Source organism: Anas acuta, chromosome 16 (assembly GCF_963932015.1).
Source record: "Anas acuta chromosome 16, bAnaAcu1.1, whole genome shotgun sequence".
Classification (NCBI taxonomy): Eukaryota; Metazoa; Chordata; class Aves; order Anseriformes; family Anatidae; genus Anas; species Anas acuta.
In genome coordinates, this window is record NC_088994.1 from 16,401,924 (window position 1) to 16,424,698 (window position 22,775).

The window sequence follows — 22,775 nt, forward strand, 5'->3', positions numbered from 1 at the left end:
TCCCCTTGCAGACACCTGGCAGCAGCACTCACCTTCCTTTTGGTGTCACAGCATTCATTTCTCTCAGCACAGATTGTTGATTTACCCCACGCTGCTGTTCATAACGAGATTAATTTCAACCCTTTAATACACAAGGGTCAAAGCTTGCAGTTATCCCCAGGAGTTGTTTTGGTTGTTTTTAATGCAATCTAAAATTACAACTTCCATTCCCTCTGATGATTGCTTTATTTTTTCACCTCTGTTTCATGTTAGTCTTTCCTTCATCCCCTGAAAACTAAGATGTTGCTTCAGCTGTATTGCAGACAAGCCCAAATCCGAAGATCTTCCCTCACACTCTCTGCAGTCAGTTTTCACAGAAGGCTGGTTTGCAGAGTGGCACGGGCTCTGCCAGCCTTGCTTTGTCCTCATTATAACCTGTCATCCCACAGACTTGAGCATTAGTTAACTAGGATCAAGTTTTCACCTTCTACAGATGTGTAAGCTGCCATTAATTCATTGTACAGAAATGCCTCGTGAGTATGCAGAGTGAAGGGAATACCTCAATGCACTGAAGTAGGGAACTGCATAGAAAGCTGGAAAATAGGCAGATCATTTTGGAGGAATTTGTTTCGGTTCTGGGAAAAAAAAATCTCAAAGGCAGGAAAGGACATCCAGTAACTTGTCAGATTCTAGGTCATCAGAAAACCTACAAAACCCATACAAAAGTTTTTCACTGGAAGGCATTGCATCAGACGCCCTCCTACTCACAGAACGCTGTAGGTCAAACTTCCCGCAAGCTTCTTGCAAAAGTAGCACTAAATATAGCCGCTGTAATGGAGGATTTGTAAATTGCTATGAAAATGTACACAGCTTTACTGACACTCTCCAGGGCATAAGAAACAATTACCAAGTTCGCCCAGAGACTATTGTGTAGCAGTTAATTGCAGCAAAGAACTCATAAGCCCTGCCCTCCCTCCCCACCCCCCCAAAAAAAACTCTAGTAGAATTAATACACAAGATGCAAAGATCCTTGTACACCAAAGCAGAAACACTTTGATTATACAGTGTCAGAAATGCTGCTGTAAAAGCAGCCCTTGATGCTTGCACAGGAAAGCCAGCTTCCTGGCTTCTAGGTTTGGCATCTGTTTGACCATTTCAAGACTAATTATTTACTTGTCCTCCATACAACCTAAATTCATTTACAAAAAAAGCAAACACAAGAAACTAGTCTTCTATATCTTGTGCCCCTCACATCTGAGGTTAGTCCAGGGGAACATTTTATTTTTGTTGCAGAAATGACCTGAGGAAGTTGTACATTGATTTGGTTTATATGCTGTTAGAAAATGCAACTACTCATTTGACAAATTTAAACAATAATCTACAGCTACAAATATTAATAAGGTCTGTTCAGCAGTCACTACCCTCTTTATTGTTAAAAAAACAAAAAAAAAAACAGCAAAACCCAGTGTGCCAGAGCAACACCTGCATCGTGAATAAAAAAAGTAAAACCACTACTATTCAACGACACCCTCTTTATTCAAAAATATATATCTATGAGACATTTCAGAATATACTGCTGTCACAAATAGCAGCCTATATGTCTAAATTCCTAAATCAATTAATATACAGATTTAATCTTTTGTTAAAAAAGGACGCACCTCAGGGAAATCTGTTTTAACCTTGAGAGAATGTTAACCCACTTCACCAGAGGCCCTTTGCCCCAAAAGTAAAACAAATAAAATTAAAAACCATGAGACTTCTTTTAAATTAAGCAAAATAAAACACACACATATATTTGGAAAAAAAAAATCAAAACATTTCAATTAAAAAAGAAAAAAGACATACAACTTTCTCACACGAGATCTGCCCAGAACAACAGCATGAGATGTCAACACATCCACATTTTTTATAACAGCTTTTTTTTTTCTGTCTTATGGATACACATTCAATCCATAGTCAAAACAATAACTGGTTAAAACCACCTCAGGGTAACTCCATGAGTTGATACAGGACAGAAATTAATCTTTTTGTTTGGGTTTGATTTTGGGGGGGGGGGGGGGGGGAGGGGGGTTGTTTTTTGGCAAAAGCAAAAAGAATGTACAGTGCTTCATCTAAATATCGTTTGGACCATAAATGGTTGTATGATCAAACCAATTCATGGAAAAAATAGTTTTGCCACTAGAAAATTTCCTGTAAACTAAAAAGAAAAGAAAAGCACGTTTCTTGGCTGGGCAGTAAGGATGCAAGAAGTTTCTTTAAAAAAAAAAAAAAAAAAAAAAAAAAAAAGGGACAGTGAAGTGTCAGTAAGAAAAAGCACATGAGCTTTTTAACAATTAAATGATCAAAAATGTATGATTTGCTTTAACTGAATGCTGAATAGGCTACTGAATACCCTGTAAAATAAATTAATGCGAACACAGAACAAGATTTGCATTTCTGTAGGTTTCCTCTCATGTCTTTGAGAACAGCAGCTTAAGACTATAGGGAGGCACAAGCACAGCACAGCACTTTGACTAATTTCAGCCTCTGTGTTACGGAGCCTGTGTTGTCAGATCAAGTGTTTCCAGAAACTTAAGGTGTTTTAGAGTGACAGATAAATTTAAGCAAAATTGTTATCCAAATTGGAATGCTTTTCAGTGATCAGAATCCAGCTTGATAGACCTAACACACAAACCGAAATTTAACTACATCCACGGCAGCTAAAACATTAGCTAGCAAATTAATGGAATTAAGAGTATTTTAAATTTTCTTTTCCCCCTAATATTTAAATCAACTCACAATAATCTGTGACACAAAATTAAGTACATCCTAATATCTACATGCATGGACATGGCACATGTGCATGCAGGGTATGTGCATACATGTGGGTCTGTCTTCTATATAAATATTTATAACACATTTAACTTCTGCTCATCAAATAAAATCACTAAAGCTACAGAGAGCAGACAGTGCCTGGCACTGGGATAGCACCAGTTGCAGTCCACCATTCCAAGCTCTCAGGTAAACCAAAGCTTCTGTGACCATTTACGTTTGTATAATGAAGAAGAAAAATGTGGTATAAATCTAAGGTAGCGAGAACAAAATTTACTTCCACTCTTGTTTAGGTAATATCCAGTTCTGCATTGCTCAGCAGAGTATAAATTACGGAGCTCTCTAATTCACAAAGAAAAGCTGTTTATTTTTATTGCCTGTGGTGAGTTTCAATTTATGTTCATGCCAAATAGGAACTATCTTTTATGTCAGGCCTAAAACAGTATGAGGAACTGTAGATTTAAGAAAAAATATTTGTGCTATTGTTCAGTAGATGCCTTCATCTTTCACTGACACGGTACAGTACCTGCATACACACACACACGCACCCCTATGAAGCCCACTAGCCACTCTACTGCTTTCAGATATGAGGTTCAGAAACCCAACTAAAACAGACAAGACATTCAGAAATAATACAATACTTTTACAGAGGAAAATGTTATATGGTCAACATTTCTTTGAAAACTTTCCAGATACATACGTACATGATTCCCATGACTTTTGTGGGGGTAACAAGTGCTAAGAGCAAACAAACTAAAGAGTATGGAAAAATATGAAAAAAAAGTTTGCCTATTACATGGACTATCCCCACTCCCTTCAGAGCTCACAAAAGCTCACTCTTCATCCTCCCCTCAGTGTGAGCCAGTGTACACAGAGAGAGTGTGAGCATGAGCAGCCAAGAGGTTCAAAGCAGGGTCTGCAAGTTCCTTCCTACGGTAGATCTTGGAAGACTGGATTTCAAGCCAACACCAGTCTTCTTACTTTTGCTGGTAATAATGGAAACTGGGGGACATCATTTGTTCTAGTCTGTTGAAAACAGGTCACCAGCAGATGGCAGAGGTGCCAGACCTCCTGTGACATTGGGCAGCAGTGACAGATCTGGAAGGCTCTGGATGTGGGACTTCAGCTCCTTGCGGACCTGGGTTACCCGAGCAAGCTTCTGTTTATATTCCTAAGGAAAAGAAGAGAGAAGAGACCAAAAATTAAAAACAAGTTAATTTACAGTGCTTTTAGCTAAGATTATTTTCTAGGAGAGAATTCTGAGAAAACGTGGCAAGGTACTGGCTTCCTCTGAGCCACTGCTGGCATGGCACACCTGGCATCTGCACCCAAATTCATAACCTGGTATCAGTGGGAGGTCCACAAGCTTTGGCATCCCAGAACCCTTATTCTCAATGAGAAAGCATGTAAAGGCTCAAAAATTTGCACCCTCTGGGGCCTGGTATAATATTTGATAAAACTGTCACTATATAGCTGCTCTATTCTTATGTTCTTCCCTGACAACTGACTTTTGCCCACAGCCAACGGAGGAACACTGACACACCGCCATTCAGATCCATCCCACTGACGAAGGCAGCAGGATGAGGAATACCAGAGGTATTACTACTTTGCTGAAATGCTCCCCCCTCCAACTTGAGGAATTCTGAATATTCAGATAACCAGATATTCCCTTTTCAGTCATTAAATCTAAAACAAATGTTTGTTGCGAAATACGGTCTCTTCTTGCCATCAGACAGAAGACTCACGTTAGCACCCACAATGGCTCTAGCATTAGGCTGGCACGTTAGCAAACAAAGCAATAAGTGTGTGATCACTAAACGTAAATCAGAGAAAGGTATGTGCACACTAGGTTAAAACCAAGCAAAATACACTCAATGTTTTCAGAATTCTACTACAAAGAGAGAAAAGCAGTAAGTTAAAGACCCCTAACGAAACTTGCAATTATTTTTTTCCCACAAATGACATTTGGATTGAACACTCAAACTCCCGTTATACATCCAGTTCTCCTCACTGTTTTTTATAAACAATCTGGACCCAGGACCCAAATGCACACTAAGCAAGTTTGCAGATGATGCTAAATGAGGAGGAGCTGTTGACTCCCTTGAGAGTAGAAAGGCCTTGCAGAGAGATCTTGACAGATTAGAATGCCGGGCAATCACCAGCTGCAGTTCAACCAGAGCAGGTGGTGGATTCTGCACCTGGGACGGGACAGCCCTGGGTCTGTGCTCACACTGGGGAACAAGAGGCTGGAGAGCAGCCCCATGGAAAGGGATTTGGGGCTCCATCGGGCAGCGAGCTGCAGGAGTGGCACCCCGGGACAAAGACAAAGCTGTCGGAGAGTGACAGGACCCGAGGGAACAGCATGGAACTGCGGCAGGGGAGGGTCAGGCGGGTGTTAGGGGAAGGTTCTGCACCCGGAGGTGGTTGGGCACTGAACAAGCTCCCCAGGTCACAGCACCGAGCTGCTGGAGTTCAAGGAGCGTTGGGACAGCACCCAGACCCCGTGTCTGAGTTTGGGTGGTCCTGTGCAGAGCCAGGAGTGGGACCTGGTTTCCTGGCGTGTCTGTTCCAACTCCAGATAATTCTATGGTTCTATGACATTTCTACCCCTTCTCAGAAGCCTCTACAATCTAAAAGAAACCAGGTAACAGTGATCTGTGCTTCATAATGAGAAGATAGAAGAAGAGTTTGGACCCTGAAAATGAAAGAATGTTACCTCGTTAAATTATGTTTAAAGGCAGTTTAAGAACAGGCAAACACGTACTCAAGTTATCTAATACAGAATCTCAATTAAAGATTTAAATTTGTATCATTTTCAACGTTCTGAAATATTTTGAGTTATGTAAGTGTTTGGAATCACAAAACCAGCTGTTTAAATCATTATAAAAACAGTATTACATCATTTCTTCTCAAATGCACCACCTTTTATTTAATTAGGCATGTCATTTGGCAGGGGGCATCCGCAGAATGCAGTAAACAATGAAACTAAGAAAAAAAAGTACATAAAATGTTTCCATAAAGCCAGTTGTAGCATTAACATACTTTATTTCTTAGTTATCTGGCAAAGAGAAGACCGTTTACCAGAGAACAGAATTTCATCTTTGAAGATCAAATAAAACTGGGTGCACATTTAATCAAAATGTCTTTCTGAAGGGTTTACAACTTTAATCCAATCTTTCTAACCTTCTCAGTGATGGAAATTCTCTTCACCTTCTCCCAAATATCAAAGCGAGCAGATCCTGCAGGGTTACAAGCAATGAGTTTACATTCTCTTTGTTTCATTACTTTGAATTAGAATAGTGAGAAGCAAAACTGATTGCAACAACTCAGAATACACCTGGAACGGCTATGTAAATGCATGCTGTAAATTCCCAGCTAGCCCCAGATAAGAATATCCTTTAATGGCCTATTTCAAACTTATGTCCTACCAGAAATACCTTCATACTTTGAACAGTCTTTTGTACGCATGATGACAAAAAATTCAAGTCACCGTGAAAACCACATCTGTGCAATTCTAAGCAATTCTGCCTTACTAGTTGGTTAATGAAGGCATTAACTACTCTACATAAAAGTTTTGGTTAAAGCAGGAAGGCCTAAATCAAGAAAAAAAAAAGCAAACTCACAACAAAGTAGCACCAGCCTCCAATACATTAAACACTGGCTCAGAAAAAGGTCACTATATTCAGGAATGGAAACAATGTTCTAAGGGAGTAATCCAGGAATCAAGATTTCCTAGAAGAGATGAATGCTTGCTGGACAGATCTGATACACAACCCAGACTGTGGTGGAGAGCTGTCTCCTTTGTGCTTAACACTTTCCACCTGCTCTGGTGCTGAAATGTGCTGACAACCGCAGAGCGGCGAAGGAGAGGCTGGGCAGCACCACTGGGCCAGGGGCTGCTGGCGGAGCTGAAGCCCCTGGGGGGCACAGAGCGGGCACAAGGCAGAGAGCTGAAGGCTGGGTGTCAGCCACAGAGCCCAGACACAGCCACTGCCGTCAGGCTGCTGCCCACTGAGGTCCCTCTGCGACATGGAAGAAATGCTACCAGCAAGGCGTTCCCCTGGATCCTGTTACCTGCGCAGGCACAGCAAGGCACGCTCATCTGGATTTGCCATTTGTCATCTTCAGGAGCATGCGTAAGGAGCAGGGACACGCAACCTCCTTTCAGGCTCAGGGGCTTTTCTTTTTCCACAACCCAAGCTGTGGCCAATTCTGCAACACAGACTCTGGAAGCAAGTTTGTCATTAACTGCCTTAGGTGACAGGCTGTGAAACTGCACACTGCAGATTTTGCAGATTTCTGCATGAAGTCCACCTAGCCTATAAACCCCACCCAAAAATGAAGCGCACTTAGAAGAAATCACTGCTTTCTGAGGTCTTAGTTTGTCCTCCATGAGTCTAGCTAATTGCCTTGCTGCATAGTAGGCTTTTATTAAGATTAATGGTATTTGGATGCTATTTGCCTTTTTTAGGCAAAATAATGAGATCTTTGCTGTAAGCAGGACTTTGATACAGAAAAACTGGCACTGTGCCACATGAATGCCTTCACTAATCAACGTTCCCTCTCAGTCTGCTGGATTCTACATACCCACTGTCCAAGTGAATTAGATGCTCAGTCCTTGAAACAAACAAAATCAGAATTAAACACCCCTGAATGAACCTGATGGAAGCGTTTCATTGAAAAGCCACCTCACTAGAACGCTATAAAACTGGCTGATGTCAACATGACAGGAAAAAAAAAAACCACCAGCATTCTCCACGTCAGTTATAACCAACCAAACCTCATAGAATGCAAGTTTTAAAGGGCTTGTCTGCAAAGAGAGGAGACACCACTTTGCCTTGTAAGGAAACCCTACAATCCTAGGGGCAGGAGCAGTCTCAGTCAAAAGAAGGCAGCTGACAAGCATTTACACAAAAATCAAGAGAAGAGAACAGGAAACAAAACATGAATTACCCACAAACTTGCTGATTTCTATCCAAACCCAACCGCACAGAAGTGAAAGATGAGACACATCTGAGGTCTGATCCAGAGCCCAAGGTCCTCAGGCAGAGTTTGGATGCTAGGAAACCGCCTGCCTTCCTCCTCACCCCACGCCCACAGGCATGACTGAGGCTCCCAGCTGGGAGTACAGCTATACCCTGAGTCACTCCTCACCACCTTAATCAGGCAGTGCAGTCCCACGAACTGCAGCACACCACTGTCTGGGTGTTCCTCTGCACACTTGCAGTCGATAGCACCAAAGATTCAGGGAAAGATATCTTGAGAGAGCAAGCCACTCAGTAGGAAGATATTTAAAATTAGAATGTTTAAAATTATTTCCTTAAAAAAATGCTTGGGGTTTTAATACACTCCCTAATTGCTGCAAGAATTTTGATACCTCTATTAAAATGCTTATTAGTGCTACAAAGAAAAATCCAGGCCCTTATCAATTGCGTTTCCATGAGAACATCAAACAAAACTGATAAGTAGATACGGCCTGCCCCATCGGTAACCAACACTTCCTGTTATTTACTAACCCTCCACCACTCAAGAACAACGGAGTGCTTTACTCAGGCAATATCCCTCAGCTAAGGTGTGAGATTTGACACGAATATGAGTTGTGCCTTCATGCTGAATAAATACTGGAGTTGCATTTCCTGCAAATGATTTTAGACTTCTACAGTACTAAGACCACCTTGTTTCAGCAGAATGACAGACTATCTTAACGATTTAATAAAATCATTCTTTAGTTTCCAACATTTTTTCATGTTTTTACTCAGAAGGGTACAAGCAACCCATCCCGTTAGCACCCACAGGGTTATTCCTATCAACAAAGCAGCTTGCTCAGGGAACTGCTAAATTTTCAGGATTCCATTTCTGCCTCTGCCAGAGTTACAGTTTTCAAGTAACAACAGTACCAACTTACCAACAGCACGTTTTCAAAAACAAACAAAAAACAGTTTCAGGTTGTGCACTAGAGAGTTTAACGTTGTACCAAGCCGACTCAAATGTATAGATGGATTGTTTAGGACTTTTGAAAACATTGCTGTGCATTAGGTTGCCATTAGCCTCTAAAAAATAAACAGCACTACGTATCACATTTTCATTTATGTATATAGAAATAAAAAAGTTTCTATTAGCCAGGTGTCCTCCTTTCAGCAAGGAAATAAAACTGACCCAAGATTTCCACTAGTCTTCAGTGAATCTGTGCCAAAAAGTATGTTTTTATGGCATCCTTCTCATCCGTGTCTGAAAGTGCCTTTTAATGTCTCAATCATAAGACAGATGCTACAGTCAAAGAAATTCAAGCTAACCAAGCTAACAGAATTATTAACCATCAACTCTAATTCTGAATACAGCATCAGCACTTGTTTGGCTGATTTGGAAAAAATGTTGCTCTGGAAAAGCAATGTTCACAGTCAGAAGACATTCAGAAACTCCAGTATAACCACACATGACAAAGAATACATTCAAAATGAAGTTTGCCTCGGAACAATGTTGCCTAGCTGTTGGAGAATTAGGTTTGTCATGACAGTAAACAGAACTTGCAATTGCTACACACAGTCTCCTTCCAGAAGACTTTGTCCTCTACAGCAACTCATGTCCCACCCAGCAACAGCTGTTCATAATAATCAGCAGCCGACAGTGTAGAGGAAGCCCTTAATGTGTCGCCAAGGGGCAGTTTAACAGATGGCAGAGTGACATACAACCAAAATCATTAATTAAACTTCCATACTAGTCCCAGGGCGCAGTGCTGAAAGAACTTCCTCTGAGAAAGACCGTTCAGATAAATGTCTGTCAGCTGCAGCCTGTGCACGCTCACTCTAGGGCTTGTAGCTGATGGTCAGCTCCAGCCATTTTTAGTCCCATTTTTAGTTTCATGCCCTCTTTACTCAAGGGAGCTATGGCAGGAAATGCAAGTCATCATCCTTCGGTATCAGCCCAATTTATATTCTACCATTGAAGCTGTAGGTAAAAGTGTGTTAAAGGCTGGGAGAGCTTGCTTAAACTGCATTGCTTTTATCAAGTAGAGGCTAGGAAGGCAGATGAAGAGGATGCAGTCATAAGGAAAAAAAAACAACACACCAACCAAAAAAACAGCTGATTACGGCAAAGATCTTGGCTTCTTGGGAATGGGGGTTTCATTTGGAAATGGGGATTTCATTAAAAAATTAGTAGATCTGAAAGAAAAGCATCGTTAAATGAGCCTATTTTTCTTTATAGGTTTTTAAAGTTCTGGGCCTTCCAAAGTCGATGTGTAGTAAAACATTAATAGTGTGAACATCAGAACCAACGTTTTCTTCAAAGCTTTTACACCACTTTCCTCCCAGTTTTACTCCAAATTGAAACATAACACCTACAATTATCGTCTTTTAGATACACACATGCATTTGGAGTCAACTGGGAGTATCTGGTGAGACAATCGGCTTGCTGGCACTGGTGTCATCAGTACTCACTTCTAGTTTCTTCTCCTTCTCCGTCAACACATCCTTCTGATTCTGCGTGTACTCAATCAGCATGCGTGCCAGCTGGCGCCGGTCCTCCAGCTCTGCTGCCAGCCGGCCATTGTACTCCGCTAGCAACAGGCATGCTTCATCCACAGTCTTCGAAAGACGTTCGGCTGCCTCTTTGTCTACATGAAAAAGTAGTCGGTAATTTAGAGGACAAAGTTTAAAGCCTTCTATCTTTGGAAGAAAGGCCACAATTCACCAACAACGCGCGCATTAAGATTGCATTCAAATACACTTCTGGCTTGATAGGAAAATAAGAGTTCTAATCACAGGGGATATAAAGGAAATGGGCAGGACCAGAAACTCAAGAATGGTGGGTTTCAGACACTGACGCAATCAGGTGTGTCTTTTTCTTACAGAGATGTCAATGGTATGGGGTGGGGAAAAGCTATGAAGTTATTCTCTATAACCAGGTTAATTAAACACTTCAGACTGTACTTCTGGAAATTACATCAGATGGTATGCACATCCTAATTCCCCTTTTCTCTGAATAACTCAGAATGAATCAATACAAGCAAACATATGAATTGCACACCACTCTTCACAGTTGGACACAGTAAGATTATAATATAAAGGACTGAAAAAAGTGACACATCATAATGTGTTCTGAATTAAACTACTTCTAGGAATAGAAGTCAAATCAGTTCAAGATTACTTTTCAAACAAAATTGCAAAACTCAGTTTAAATAAAGACTGACTAAATAAAGACTTATGGGAGTAGTGAGTTTCCTTTTCCATAACAATCAACGAGTATGTGTGCACTAGGATAGTCTGATAACAGTCAAGAATATTTAACAGTCAAGGTGTTCAAAATCAAACACATCCATTTGAGAACTCTGGCCATATTGCCCTTACATTCTTGCAAAATGCTGTTGACATTATCTGAGCACAAAAATCTTGGTACATGCAGGAAAAAAAAATGTAGATAAGCTTAATTTAAAATCCTATGAAGTAAAATCAATATCTATTAATTGGCCAAGAACTACAAAGCAAGGACATAAAAGCAGAAGTTTGCTCCCTGTATACTGTAGTTCTTTAGAAATCAAGGATTGTCTTATGGTTATTCTTTGGACCCATTTCTCTTCCAGTTTCATACCTGTAATTTTCTCCAGTAATGAAACGTCTTGAACTTCCTGAGGCAGGGAAGCAATTTTTTGCCGCACTGTTGCATCTCCTGATGCTGCATTTTCCAAGTCTTGTAGGGCTTTGATCAAATCCTCAGTCTACAAGGCAAGTTAGCTAACATTAAAACCAGGTTAACTGCTCTGCCATTTCCTGTGGATGCAGCCACTCCATGTGAAGTCACCTATTTTTAAAACCAACCACTTTCAGAATATTTTTTTGCAAGTGACTTTTCAACAGGTGCTTCCTTACACGGAGGACATTCACTTAGTTGACAATATTCTAGTGTTTGGTGACTTATGCATAACTGGAGTAGGACCACCTTTTTCAAGAACCTGCAGTGAAAAACCTCTCATTCTACTGAAGTGACCATTCAAGACAAAGCCTAGAAGTACACTACACCACCAGGCCAGTCTGAGGCACAACCACCTGATTTTCGTGTAGCACAAAATGGGGACTTTTTCTGTTAGCCAGTCATCTTTTTACAGAAATGCACCCTGTTGTCAGTTCCCACAGGTGCATTACAACTTGGAAAAAAACAGCTTTGTATCAGTCCAAAGTAAAACTGTGTCAAATGTCTACTGCTACAAGTTTTAGAATTTCGTAACTGGTTACCAACCAGAACTACGGCTACAGTGAAAGATGTCGCTGTTAAAGCACACTTTATGCTGCCCTGGTTTTGCAGAGACATCACTATCCTCTTTTAGCAGAGCTGGGTCATTGGAAGCACACTACAATTAAACTACACTCCACTGTATCCCCTCAATTTCAGTTCTCAAATGTTTTAATGCATTGTCAGCTTAAATGAATACACTCAAAAAATATCCTAGTTTAAAAGAACATGGATGAGGACAGCATTAAGAGCACCTCCCCTGACCCAATACATTTCCTCTATGCTCTGGATTTGTGAGGGGAGACTCCATAAGCAGAAATAAAAAGCACTCCATTTCTTCATTTAACAGAAGGTTTTTGTATTTGGAATGCTTGCCCTGTAAACAACACTGTCGTTTAAACAGCATTTCAGTAGTTAGTTTGAAAAACTAATAAAAACGCTGAAAAAAATCAAATAAATATTTACAGGAGTCTTAGTTTTATCTGAACATTAGGGCCCATTGCCTAATAGTTGCTACTAATTTGCAAACTACTAATGCTTTCCAGCGGTAACAAATACAATGTTTATCATCGAAAGAAACCATAAGCTGTAATGCATCTGGAAGTACAAAACAACAAAAAACTTGCTCATTTCTTTGACAACCATGATTTATTTTTATTTTTCAAAGTTCACAGTCTACCAGATGGATTGTGTAATTTCTTGCATCCTTCTCAAATAGACAATGATTTAACATATGTTCATTTTGCAGCCTTAAATGGTCAGAATAATCCTCTCATTCCTATTATTTCTACACCACTCAGCCTCAAAAAAGTCTTCAAAACTGATTTTCCTAACCAACCTCCATAAAAATCTATCAAAGGTTGAGCTCTGAGCTCTCACCTGGAGAGATATGTTCTACCCACCCCTCACAAAAAAAAAATGTTCTGTATTACAGCTTTGGCTTTGAGAGATTACACTCTGATCTTAGAAATAATTAAAAATAAAGTTTGCTCTTCTAGCAGTCCTTTGAGATTCTTTACTGGTAGCAATATTGAGACCTTAGTTGGGACTACATGAAATCACTCAGAATTGGCAGTTTCAACATGAAAAAAGAATCTGTTCCATGTCACACTGTTGCCTTAACCCCCAACTGAACTTCTCCATTAAACATTTCACTTGTTGGCAGCTCCACCTTGTGGTGGTACCACACAGGAGGTGGCTTTCAGAACTCCCACTCTCCACCCACCCCACATACCAGCAGTGGCCCAGCACTAGGGTCTTGGGGTGAGTAGCTCCCAGGGTAATCGTCATCTTCCTCCTCTTGTATTTGCTGAAAAGTCCGCTTTAAAGACTTCTTCTCCTCTGCAACTGAAGACACACATAAGCAACTCATTTGGATACCAGATCTGCCCACCATAACCATCCCTGCTTCCAACAAAATGTACCAGGTGCTCTGATGATAAGGCTTCTCTAAAGTGAAAGATGACCACAGACGGACTCTAACATTGGCATCATACTCCCAATAATCAAATAAAAAACTGCAAGAAAAGGTTGATTTTGCCCACACGGGTATCTCTGTGCATGCATGTACTCTAACTACAAGGATACAGTCTTTGTATCCGTATGCACTGTACACAGCTTTGTGTCTTCTACAGTGGAAGTAGGGAAGCCAAGGAAATGCCCTAGCTTGTCAGTAAATGGCAGGCCTTCAACGCTGCTCGGATTCCCTGGTTAATACCATGCATGCAGGAAAGGATTTTCTACCAGTAGAAATAAAGCAAGGACCTAGGATACATATGGACAGAAGAATTTCAGGTTGTTTTTTGCATCAAGCATATGCTCACTGTAGTCCCACAATCAACTGAATAGCTGCTGGTTATTCACCCTTTTGCTCTTCCATCAAAACAGACTTCAGAAGAGCTTTGTCAAACTAAAGCTCTGTAGCACGGTGTGACAGCAACAGCAGTTATGGGCTGAGCATGAACCAATCTCCAAGGCAACCTCTAACACTTCAGAAATAAATTCCATAAAGCAAGACAAAGTATGAATGAACCCTGGTATACCATATCTTAGCTTGAAAGAGAAGACAGTTCATTTAATGAGTCAGAAGTCTTAACACAGCCCTTGATCCAGTTACAGAGCCTGCAGAAGACAAACCATTCTCCAGACTTGCCACCACAATTCGTAAGAGTTGGGATAAATTGAAAAAAAGCTGAGGACAGAGTCCTGAGAACATCACTCGAATGGAATCAGATCTCACCAGGATAATCGTGGAGTTAAAGAGAAACAATCTGTATACACTTTGAACCACAGAAAAATCTAAGATCACTTAATTCGACACAAAATCAGTCTGCCTAGATAATAAGGAAGCATAAGGTGTCTTTAATGCCAAATTTTGTGTGCCTTGTCAGGTGGGACACATATCTGAAAAACATTATTTTAATGGAGGGAAAGTCAAAGGAAATCCTGCTCACATGTGAAAAAGGTGAATGACCTTCATGAGACAAATATAAATGCATCCATGAGAGAACGTATTAACTCATTGGAAGGCAAAGAACCACAGAAAACAGTTATCTTCAACCAAAATATTTTTTAATGTACACTAGAGCAAAGCTGCCTAGGCTAGGAAAACCAACAGTCTAACTACTGCATGCATCCAGCTGATGAGGAGTGCTTCGTAACGTGGCCAACAAGCAGCACATCGGATTAACAAGAGAAATGGCCGTTGGACAGAGGTACAGAGCTGGAAGGAAGATGTGCAGGCAGCAAAATGGGCAAACAGAGCGCATGAAGTTCCACAACCCAGTGCCATGTGCCATCAGTGCTTACACACACTTATAAGTGCACTTGTATGCACTTAGCACAGAGTAATTAACCAACAGAAGATAAACACACAGTAACCAATATAGGAACGCATGACCACAGAGAGCACAGAAGAGAAAACATGAATGAGAATTGGGATTCAAATTGCTGAAGAACTGTTCCTGCTGTGCTGCCAGCTGTCCTACCACGAGACACAACTCGATGCTCGCTTATGACTAACAGAGGATCAGGCAGTCTGCTGAATTCCCCGTCTCAATGAGATCCAACGAGTGGGATTGGAAAGGCCTTGCAGCAGAAGGGAGGTGCACGAGCACCTGCACTCCTATGCGCCAGCAGCCAGAGTGCCCAAAAATCAGCCTGGCCCCAAGCATGCTAAGGGCAGCCAAGGGACTCGGCGGCCAGAGGAACAAGGAGCACAGAGCAAGCAGGCAGCTCTGGGGCACGAGTCGAATGAGGCCAACGTGGACTGTGTCACCCTGGCACTGGTAAACATGGGCAGCAGAAGACCTCACTGAAGAATCCTGCGAACACCATCTCTATCTCATAAAAATGAGGGAAAAAAAAAATCTATTTTCAAACTCAAGAGCACACGACAGAAAGGCACCACTGAAATATAATTTACACCGGCATCCTGTTCTAACGCACCCTGCCTGGGTGGCAGTCAAAAGTCTACTAGCCAGAAGTAATTTAACTGCTGCTACACATCTGAAAGAGCCTGTCAAATCCAGCAAGAGAAGAGGAAAGAAACATTAAGAGCATCTAAAACTGATCAGAATTCAGTGGTATGTAACAGCTTTTGAAACAATCAAAACACCCTTGGAGAAGACAGACAGCTTCTTCCAGGAAAATCAAGAGAACACTCCTGACACAAAGAAGATAAAGAAGCCACTGCTGGAGTAGATGTCAGCTCTCCTGCTTCCTTTGGGGTCTTCTTCACAGCTCAGAAACTGAACTGCTCCCTAAAAGCCTTCAAAGAGTGAAGCACCTTTTTTCTCCACAGTAACTGACAAGTGCTGACATAACAGCTCTGCAGTGCAATGCCAGGTTGTTGTTGATCTTGTTGCTGCTATGGTGTCAGGAGCATCCAGAGAGAATCGTACAGGAATTTCTCCACCAACTCATTTTTCAGTCTTCAAACTGTATCTGGTGGCTTGAGAAAGCTTATAGTGTCAAATACTTTAGTGACAAAGTGAGTTTTCCTGTAAGCTGCAAAGGGGGAGATCTTCCCACCTAGGGTCTTCACCGCACTTTCATTTCTTGCCACTACTTTTAGTTGTAAAGAAGCTGCTTTGATTTGACTGCAGGATCAAATTCACGGTAAAGAGGAACTGACTGTGCAATCTGTGTACACGTATTCAAAAGGAGAACTAGGAAGTTGAAACTTTGTTCTAATAAAAACATTAACATTACGTTTGTTTGGGCTTTTTTTTAATCTCAAGGTAATATAAAAGGAACACACTGTCTTTACTCATGAGCACTTGGTTAAGTTCATTTCCTCATTCAAGAAGCAGCCAAACCACCTGTAAGGAACTCCTGATGCAAGCTGTGCATTTCACTGGAGAGAACTACACAAGGGGTTCTAAAAAAAGTCAAGCAGCCCTTAATTTACATGACTTATCCGCCTCAGTTACACCGTGTGACTTTTCTGACAGTGATGCATAGAGCTATGCGGCGAGCTGCATGAGCAGAAAATTGTCTACAGGCAAACGCAGTGACCCCACTACATCAGACACGCTGTTCCTAGAACAGGCAAACCTGTAAGACGGGAGGGCTCTAGGGCTCTACCTCCAAAGTTCTGTAGGTAACTTTACTTCAATTCAGCCCTTCTGCCTTTCAACAGCTTTGTTTGTGTGTTTTGCAGAGCCATCATCCTCAACCTGCATAACCAAAAAAACCCTCCTAAAACTGTAACTAAAACAAAACTTTTGTAGTCTTTAGGTTCTAAATTCCAGGAATTTGGAAACTCAGGCAAGATCCAAGAAACCTTACATGTATATGAAAGACACGCTTTTGGAAAGCAATTTAGGACAGAACGTCAAATACAACTGCAGAAAACAGCAGACCATCACAGAACACCAGAAGATACAAAAGAAACCTAATGGTCCACTATACCTTCCAACTATTCTAACCCATTTTTTTTTCCTTGCAGACATCACTGCTGGCTCCCCTCTGATGTTCCTCTCCATATTTTAGCATGGCTCTTACTTCCTATGCCTGAATTTGCAATACAGGATTAATGAGAAAGCAAATTCAAGCTTGATGAACACGCTCAATTGAAAACAAGATATCAATATTCAGAAAGTTCATCTCCATGTCTATGCACATTTCCTTAAGTAACCTGAAGGACTGCAGAATGGTAGTAAGCTGTACCAATGAAAAATTAAAAACTGGGGAATAAAATGATTAGAAAGAGCCAATACTCTCAGCTCTCCACCTCTCTTAACGGCCAGCTTCATCATTCATTAAATCAATTCTGTTCTGCGGCAGGTATCCAGCAAGTGCCTCCAACTGACACCAGACACACATTTATCTGCTACTACTCAAGCAAGCAGTGGGTTGCACCATCCAAACATGCACCAACAAGCGTTAAGGATGTCTTTCCTCACTGATTCAGGACTCTGCTTTAGTTTGGCAAGTTATAACCCCATGTGTAACTGGTGCTCTGGAAGCAAAGCAGAGCCATCCTCGTCCGAAAACAGCAGCTGGCGACCCAGTCACGTAAGACACTGCAGCATGAAACAAAAACACAGAACTAGCTGCACACGCTTGTTGCCACGCGTCAGGCTGGAGAAGAGAATGCTCCCTCATAACACCAGATACTCTTAAGATGCTTCAAAATTTTAACAGCATAGCCTTGCACCAATCTAAAATTACTAATGCTACATATTTCTAAGCAACATCTCCTTGGACGAACATAAAAAGACGAAGTAAGAAGGGTTTTGGAGGAGTGGTACACCACCATTTTCCACTTTTATGACACACATTATGTCCGTAAAACAAGATGTTATTGTCCATCTCACTCACGTTCACCTGTTTGAAAACAGAATAGAGTAACCACAAAGCCTTTTGCAACACAGGCAGCTGACCACCAGACAAAAAACAGTTCATCGTAGAAAGCCATAAAAATCCCTTATGAAAATAGATCTTACGATTATGAAGCTAACTTGAAAACACGTCAGTCAAAGCAAAGAAAAAGTCAGGAGAACCCCAAGCTTTTAAATTAAGAAAAAATTTGAAGGTTTGTTTTTTTTAAACAATGAATTGACAAGAAGACTGCAATATTCACACTGCTGAGAAGCCTGAGCTGGTCTCTCAAGTAGAACACAGTACATTAATGTCTCCAATTACCCAGACAAAAACCTAAGATCCTTGCCAAGTCTAAGTGTGCACAAAGCAGTTATGCATTTTCATTGTTTCCCCCAAAGTTCCGTTACACTCGGTGTGAGCCTGATTTTGCATAAACAGCTTTAAGTTCTGAAGCTAACAGTGCAGGGCTGACTGATGCCATCAGCCCAGCAGCCGATGACACTGAGCAGCAGCTCATTGCCAACTCACCCGGCGGTCGCAGCTGTGCTTCTTGGACACATATCATGTTATTTAAATAAAAAAAGTGCAATTTACCTAGGTACCTTAATAAATCAAGGGTTTCAAACCCTCACAATCAGTTTAAAAAGAATTCTGGAACCTGAGCTCTGTCCTTCCACAACAACCAGCTGTCTTATGCATTGCACTCAGACAACAGCAAAAAGACACAACTTGACCTACCTCACTCACAGCCCAGGCACGTCCCAGCCCTCCAGAACACGCTGCCCCGCTCCCACCACCAGGACAGCCCCGCTGTCCTGACACCAAAGGGACAACCCCTTCGATCGGGTCAGCCAGTCCTCCCAGCACGTGAGAAGAAGGCAACGCTTTCTGAACGCAATACTTAAATTACATTAAGTTGGCAGGTCTGTGTTGTAAGCTGCTAAAGCACCCATTCAGTAATTTTGCCTCAAGAAACATGCTAAAAAAAAAAAAGACACAACTGCAGACTGAATATGGAGACATACATCTAAGGCTGCATTATTACCAACCTCAGCAGAAGGCTCACACTCATCTTCCTCGTTTTCACCAAGAACAGCCTAGGAGTACTTCACCAATAACTGTCTCACCAAGTACAGTACCCTACGTGGAGCTGAGCGGAGTTTGGTCAAAGCAACAGTCTGATTCTGGCTAACGTGAAGACACTGACACCATCTTTAGCTGCAGAGTAGACAAATACTCTCTTGACCAGAACACTTAGCTTTTAATGACCCTCACCTTCCACAGTTTAGGCACCACGCTGCTGCTCCCTGCTTGCCCTTAGGGTACTACCCATTAAATATCGTCAGTGCTATAGAAGTATGAAAGTATAGTAACCACAAGAAGTTTGCATTGCAGGAGACAGATATGAGAACCTGAATAATAAGGGTATAACCACAATGTTCTAACGATGTTAAATGATGAAAAAATATTACGTTTCCTCCAAATGACTTCAGCTCGTAAAAGAAAGAGACCTGACAAGCTTCTGGGCATATATTCCAGCTTTCATGTATTTTATTATAATTCAGCAAGGGCTTTTTAATAAAACTACGTGAAATTAAAAATTAATATAAGAATGAAAGCACTAACAATATTGAATAAGCCAGTATAATAACCCCGCTGACTACTCTCAGACACTTAGAACAGAACATTAACTCTCAGGGTAGACACAACAGTTCTGCACAACCTACCTACTTCTTTTCACATCAAAAGACAGCCCTGGCGTATTCTGTCTGTCATACGCTTGTACACGTGCAGAGGCAGAAGTTACCTGGTGTTAATTAAGCTTGCTGCCAGTCACCAGCCAACACACCTGCAAGCTGGAACAACGAGCCTGACAAAACCAGGCTTCTCTCAGACAATCCTGAAGGATCTCCATGACCAGCTCTGCCAATAACTCAACTACAGCAGCCCAGAGCTTAACACCTCACTGCTACTCTTTCAGTAAAGCATATACCAATTAAAGAAAAAATAAAAATATAATAAACAGTAAAATACTCAACAAAAACAGTACATGTTTACCTTTAGTTTGGGGGCTATTGGAGTCTTCCATAGAAAGCTTCAGTTGTTGTATGAACTCGCTGCCATACACACTCCTTTCTTGCCAAATGTTAAGCAATCGTTCCAAGGGCTTTTTGCAGCCCTCATCTGCTTCTCTGTTCAAAAATTTAAGAAGTAATTATAGTTCAGCTGAAAAACATACAGAGTATTTTTAAGAGAGCATCTTCCAAGCTAGCATCTGCATCCACCGCAGTGTTTGCAGTATGAGAGATTCTCTCATTGTCCAAGACAAACTGTGTAAAACACACTTGTGACCAGCTTCCCCCTTACTGGAACCAAAGGCAGCCTGAACGTGCCTCACCTTCCCTCCCCAACGTGTGGGCAGAAGTTTTAAAGGAAGAAATTTGCTATCTTTCAGGCCTGCAAGAAGAGTTATAAAACATCTCCAAGTTGGCACGTTTACGATTCAGAGTATTAAACTTTAAACAGTTGTTTCAGTCAGTAACATCCCAATTAAAAGGCAGGTTGTTTGGATCATTAGGCACCTAAATGCACACCAAACGTCAGCCATCCAGAGCAGGGTACCACTACATACACAGAACAGCAAAGTTGTTTAGTTGGGATAATAAGAATTATCATGCTATTTAGAGAACATCTTAACTGATGTTTGACAGGTTAGCTGCGTCCCTGCTTCCCTTTTAGGGATAAAATTCTTCCTTCCCCTAACAAGGAGGCCAGTGATCAGATAACCATTAAAACAAGTCATACAAAAACGAAACTATGCTCGAGCCCAAATACTGAGGAGGATGCTGTGACCTAAAATACCAGCTCTGTTTTAAAGTCTTCTAACAACGGGGCATTCATTCATCGAGGGGCTTCAAAAAACAGATGCAACCATTCAGCTTCACTACCCATGCACAGAGCTGCTAGATCTTTTGGCAACAATTAAAATAAAGTGCACAGAAGTTGCATGCAAAGAATGTCTGCATGTCAATCAGTGCCTCACAGCTTGACAAGTTTCCCCAAAGAGAAATATTACCGCCACACAGCCCTAGGTGCAAAGCAGCCTGAACCTCGTCTCTACTAGAGACAAGGTTTAATCACCCCTGATATTTAAGAACACCCCTGATATTTAAGACAGTTGCATTAAACTTTGCGTAACAAGAATGCAAACCTCTAGAGAAAAAAGCTGAATAAATACGTAACACAACCACATACCTGGCAACGTGAGAAAAAGCATCCACAAGAACAGATTCAAATTCCCTTGTAAATTCAGGACCCTTCCTCTTACTGTTCTGGATGACATCATTTGCTAGATATAGGAAAGTAAGTTTCCTACTTGATTTTGCTGGAAAAAAAAAAAAAGAGATTCCTTTTACTTCTCACTTTTACCTGAAGTCATTAACATGATTTTCAAAGCTGCTTATAGGGTTTTAGCCTAAAAAACAAAGGTCAAAATATTTCCATTTTACTATGGCAGGTCAGAGGTTTTCAAGTAGCTGTTGATCTCTTAACTTCTGCTGCCTTTTTTCCCTAAAAAATTTATAAAATAAAGATGAGCTTAACGCTTTTCGTATGCAACACCTCAACTCCAAAGAAAACTGCAAGAACTAAACTTTAAACACATAAAGATTAAAATGAGCTGTTCTAACCTACCAACAATTACTTTGCTCCAGGGGGGGGGGAAAAAAGGTATAGAATTGCTTAATTCAGAACAAAATGAAATTGCATGAGAACGCTATTGCAGAGACTCAAGTTGTTTTTTCCAGACAGTGCTGTGCAGCTCCACCATCCCGCCTCTCCTCATTCCCTAACTTCCCTCCCTCACCTTCCCCCCACCAGACCCTATTTCCCCACGGGCAGAAGCCCCAGGAGACCCCCTTCTCACACCCTTCTCCAGAGCACAACGGCCAGGAACATGCACACCTGAGAGCAAATACGAGCCCTTAACTCCACAGCAGGCCCCACCGAGACCCTTCAAAAAAGTGACTTAAGTGGCCCCAATTAACAAACGCATGGAAACGAGCCCGACCTGAGCCTCGCACAGCACCGTGAGCAGCTGTAGGCACAGGGTTAACGCTGCCGGCTGCCATGAGCGGTGCCCGGGCTCGTGTCACAGCCCCCCCGGGGAGCCCCCAGCCCTGAGGGGGGGCACGGGGCAAGCCTCGGAGCGCTCCTGGGCGGCACCACCAGCCCTGAGCGCTCCCCACGGACCGCGTTTACTTGGCTTAACCCAGACCTGGTTGACAGAGCTCTCCAGTGGCTAAATAATGTAAATTTAAAGAAAAATGGATCCAAAGGCTGACCCACCACCCAAACACGGGGCTGTTTTACCCGAGGGCACCGCGCAGCCCTCGGGGCAGGCCCCAGCCTCAGCCCCGGTTCCCCTCGCGCTGCCCGGCCGGGCCCAGCCCCGCTCCCCGCTCCCCGCTCCCCGCCCACCTTTGCGGAGCTCCCGGTGCCAGACGGAGACGATGGGCCCGGCGTGCTTGCGGTGGTGGATGAGCCACAGCGACAGCGTCTGCACGCTCTGCTGCGAGTTGCTCAGCTCCGACAGCTTCTTCTCCAGCGCCGACTCGGAGAAGGACGACATGGTGCTGGTGGTGGCGGTGGTGCTGGTGGCGGTGGTGGCGGCGGCGGCCGGCCCCGCGCGGGGCTGCTGGGCCCGGGGGGCGCGACGCGGCCTCACCGAGCCCCTCAGCGCCGCCACAAGATGGCGGCGCGGCCCCTCCCCGCCGGGTCGGAGGGCGCGGGGCTACGGCGCGCCGCGAGGGCAGGGGGGAGAAGCACGGCGCATGCGCGGCCTCTCCGGCTAGCCGCTGAATCCCGCTGACACGCGGCGCATGCGCAGTGCGAGCGGCCGCGACTTTTCTGGCGGCCCTGTGGCCGCAAGG

The 22,775-nt window shown here is 42.5% G+C and overlaps 1 protein-coding gene across 3 annotated transcripts; it reads right to left on the bottom strand.

Moving 5' to 3' along the window:
• Nucleotides 1-2,247: 2,247 nt before the first annotated feature.
• Nucleotides 2,248-22,636, bottom strand: RPRD1B (regulation of nuclear pre-mRNA domain containing 1B). Of its 3 annotated transcripts, XM_068700444.1 has the most exons (8): nt 22,324-22,636; nt 21,100-21,229; nt 19,903-20,036; nt 13,250-13,362; nt 11,377-11,503; nt 10,227-10,402; nt 5,974-6,029; nt 3,824-3,961 (listed from the first exon to the last, which is right to left on the bottom strand). In XM_068700444.1, exons 1-7 carry the CDS (start codon nt 22,472-22,474, stop codon nt 5,997-5,999), a joined length of 864 nt encoding a protein of 287 aa, XP_068556545.1. In that variant the 5' UTR covers nt 22,475-22,636; the 3' UTR covers nt 3,824-3,961; nt 5,974-5,996. The 3 variants fall into 3 exon arrangements, with proteins under 3 accessions (XP_068556544.1, XP_068556543.1, XP_068556545.1); XM_068700443.1 differs by lacking the exon at nt 5,974-6,029 and having other exon boundaries at nt 2,248-3,961; nt 13,250-13,356; nt 22,324-22,635; XM_068700442.1 differs by lacking the exon at nt 5,974-6,029 and having other exon boundaries at nt 2,248-3,961; nt 22,324-22,633.
• Between the last annotated feature and the right edge of the window lie 139 nt (nt 22,637-22,775).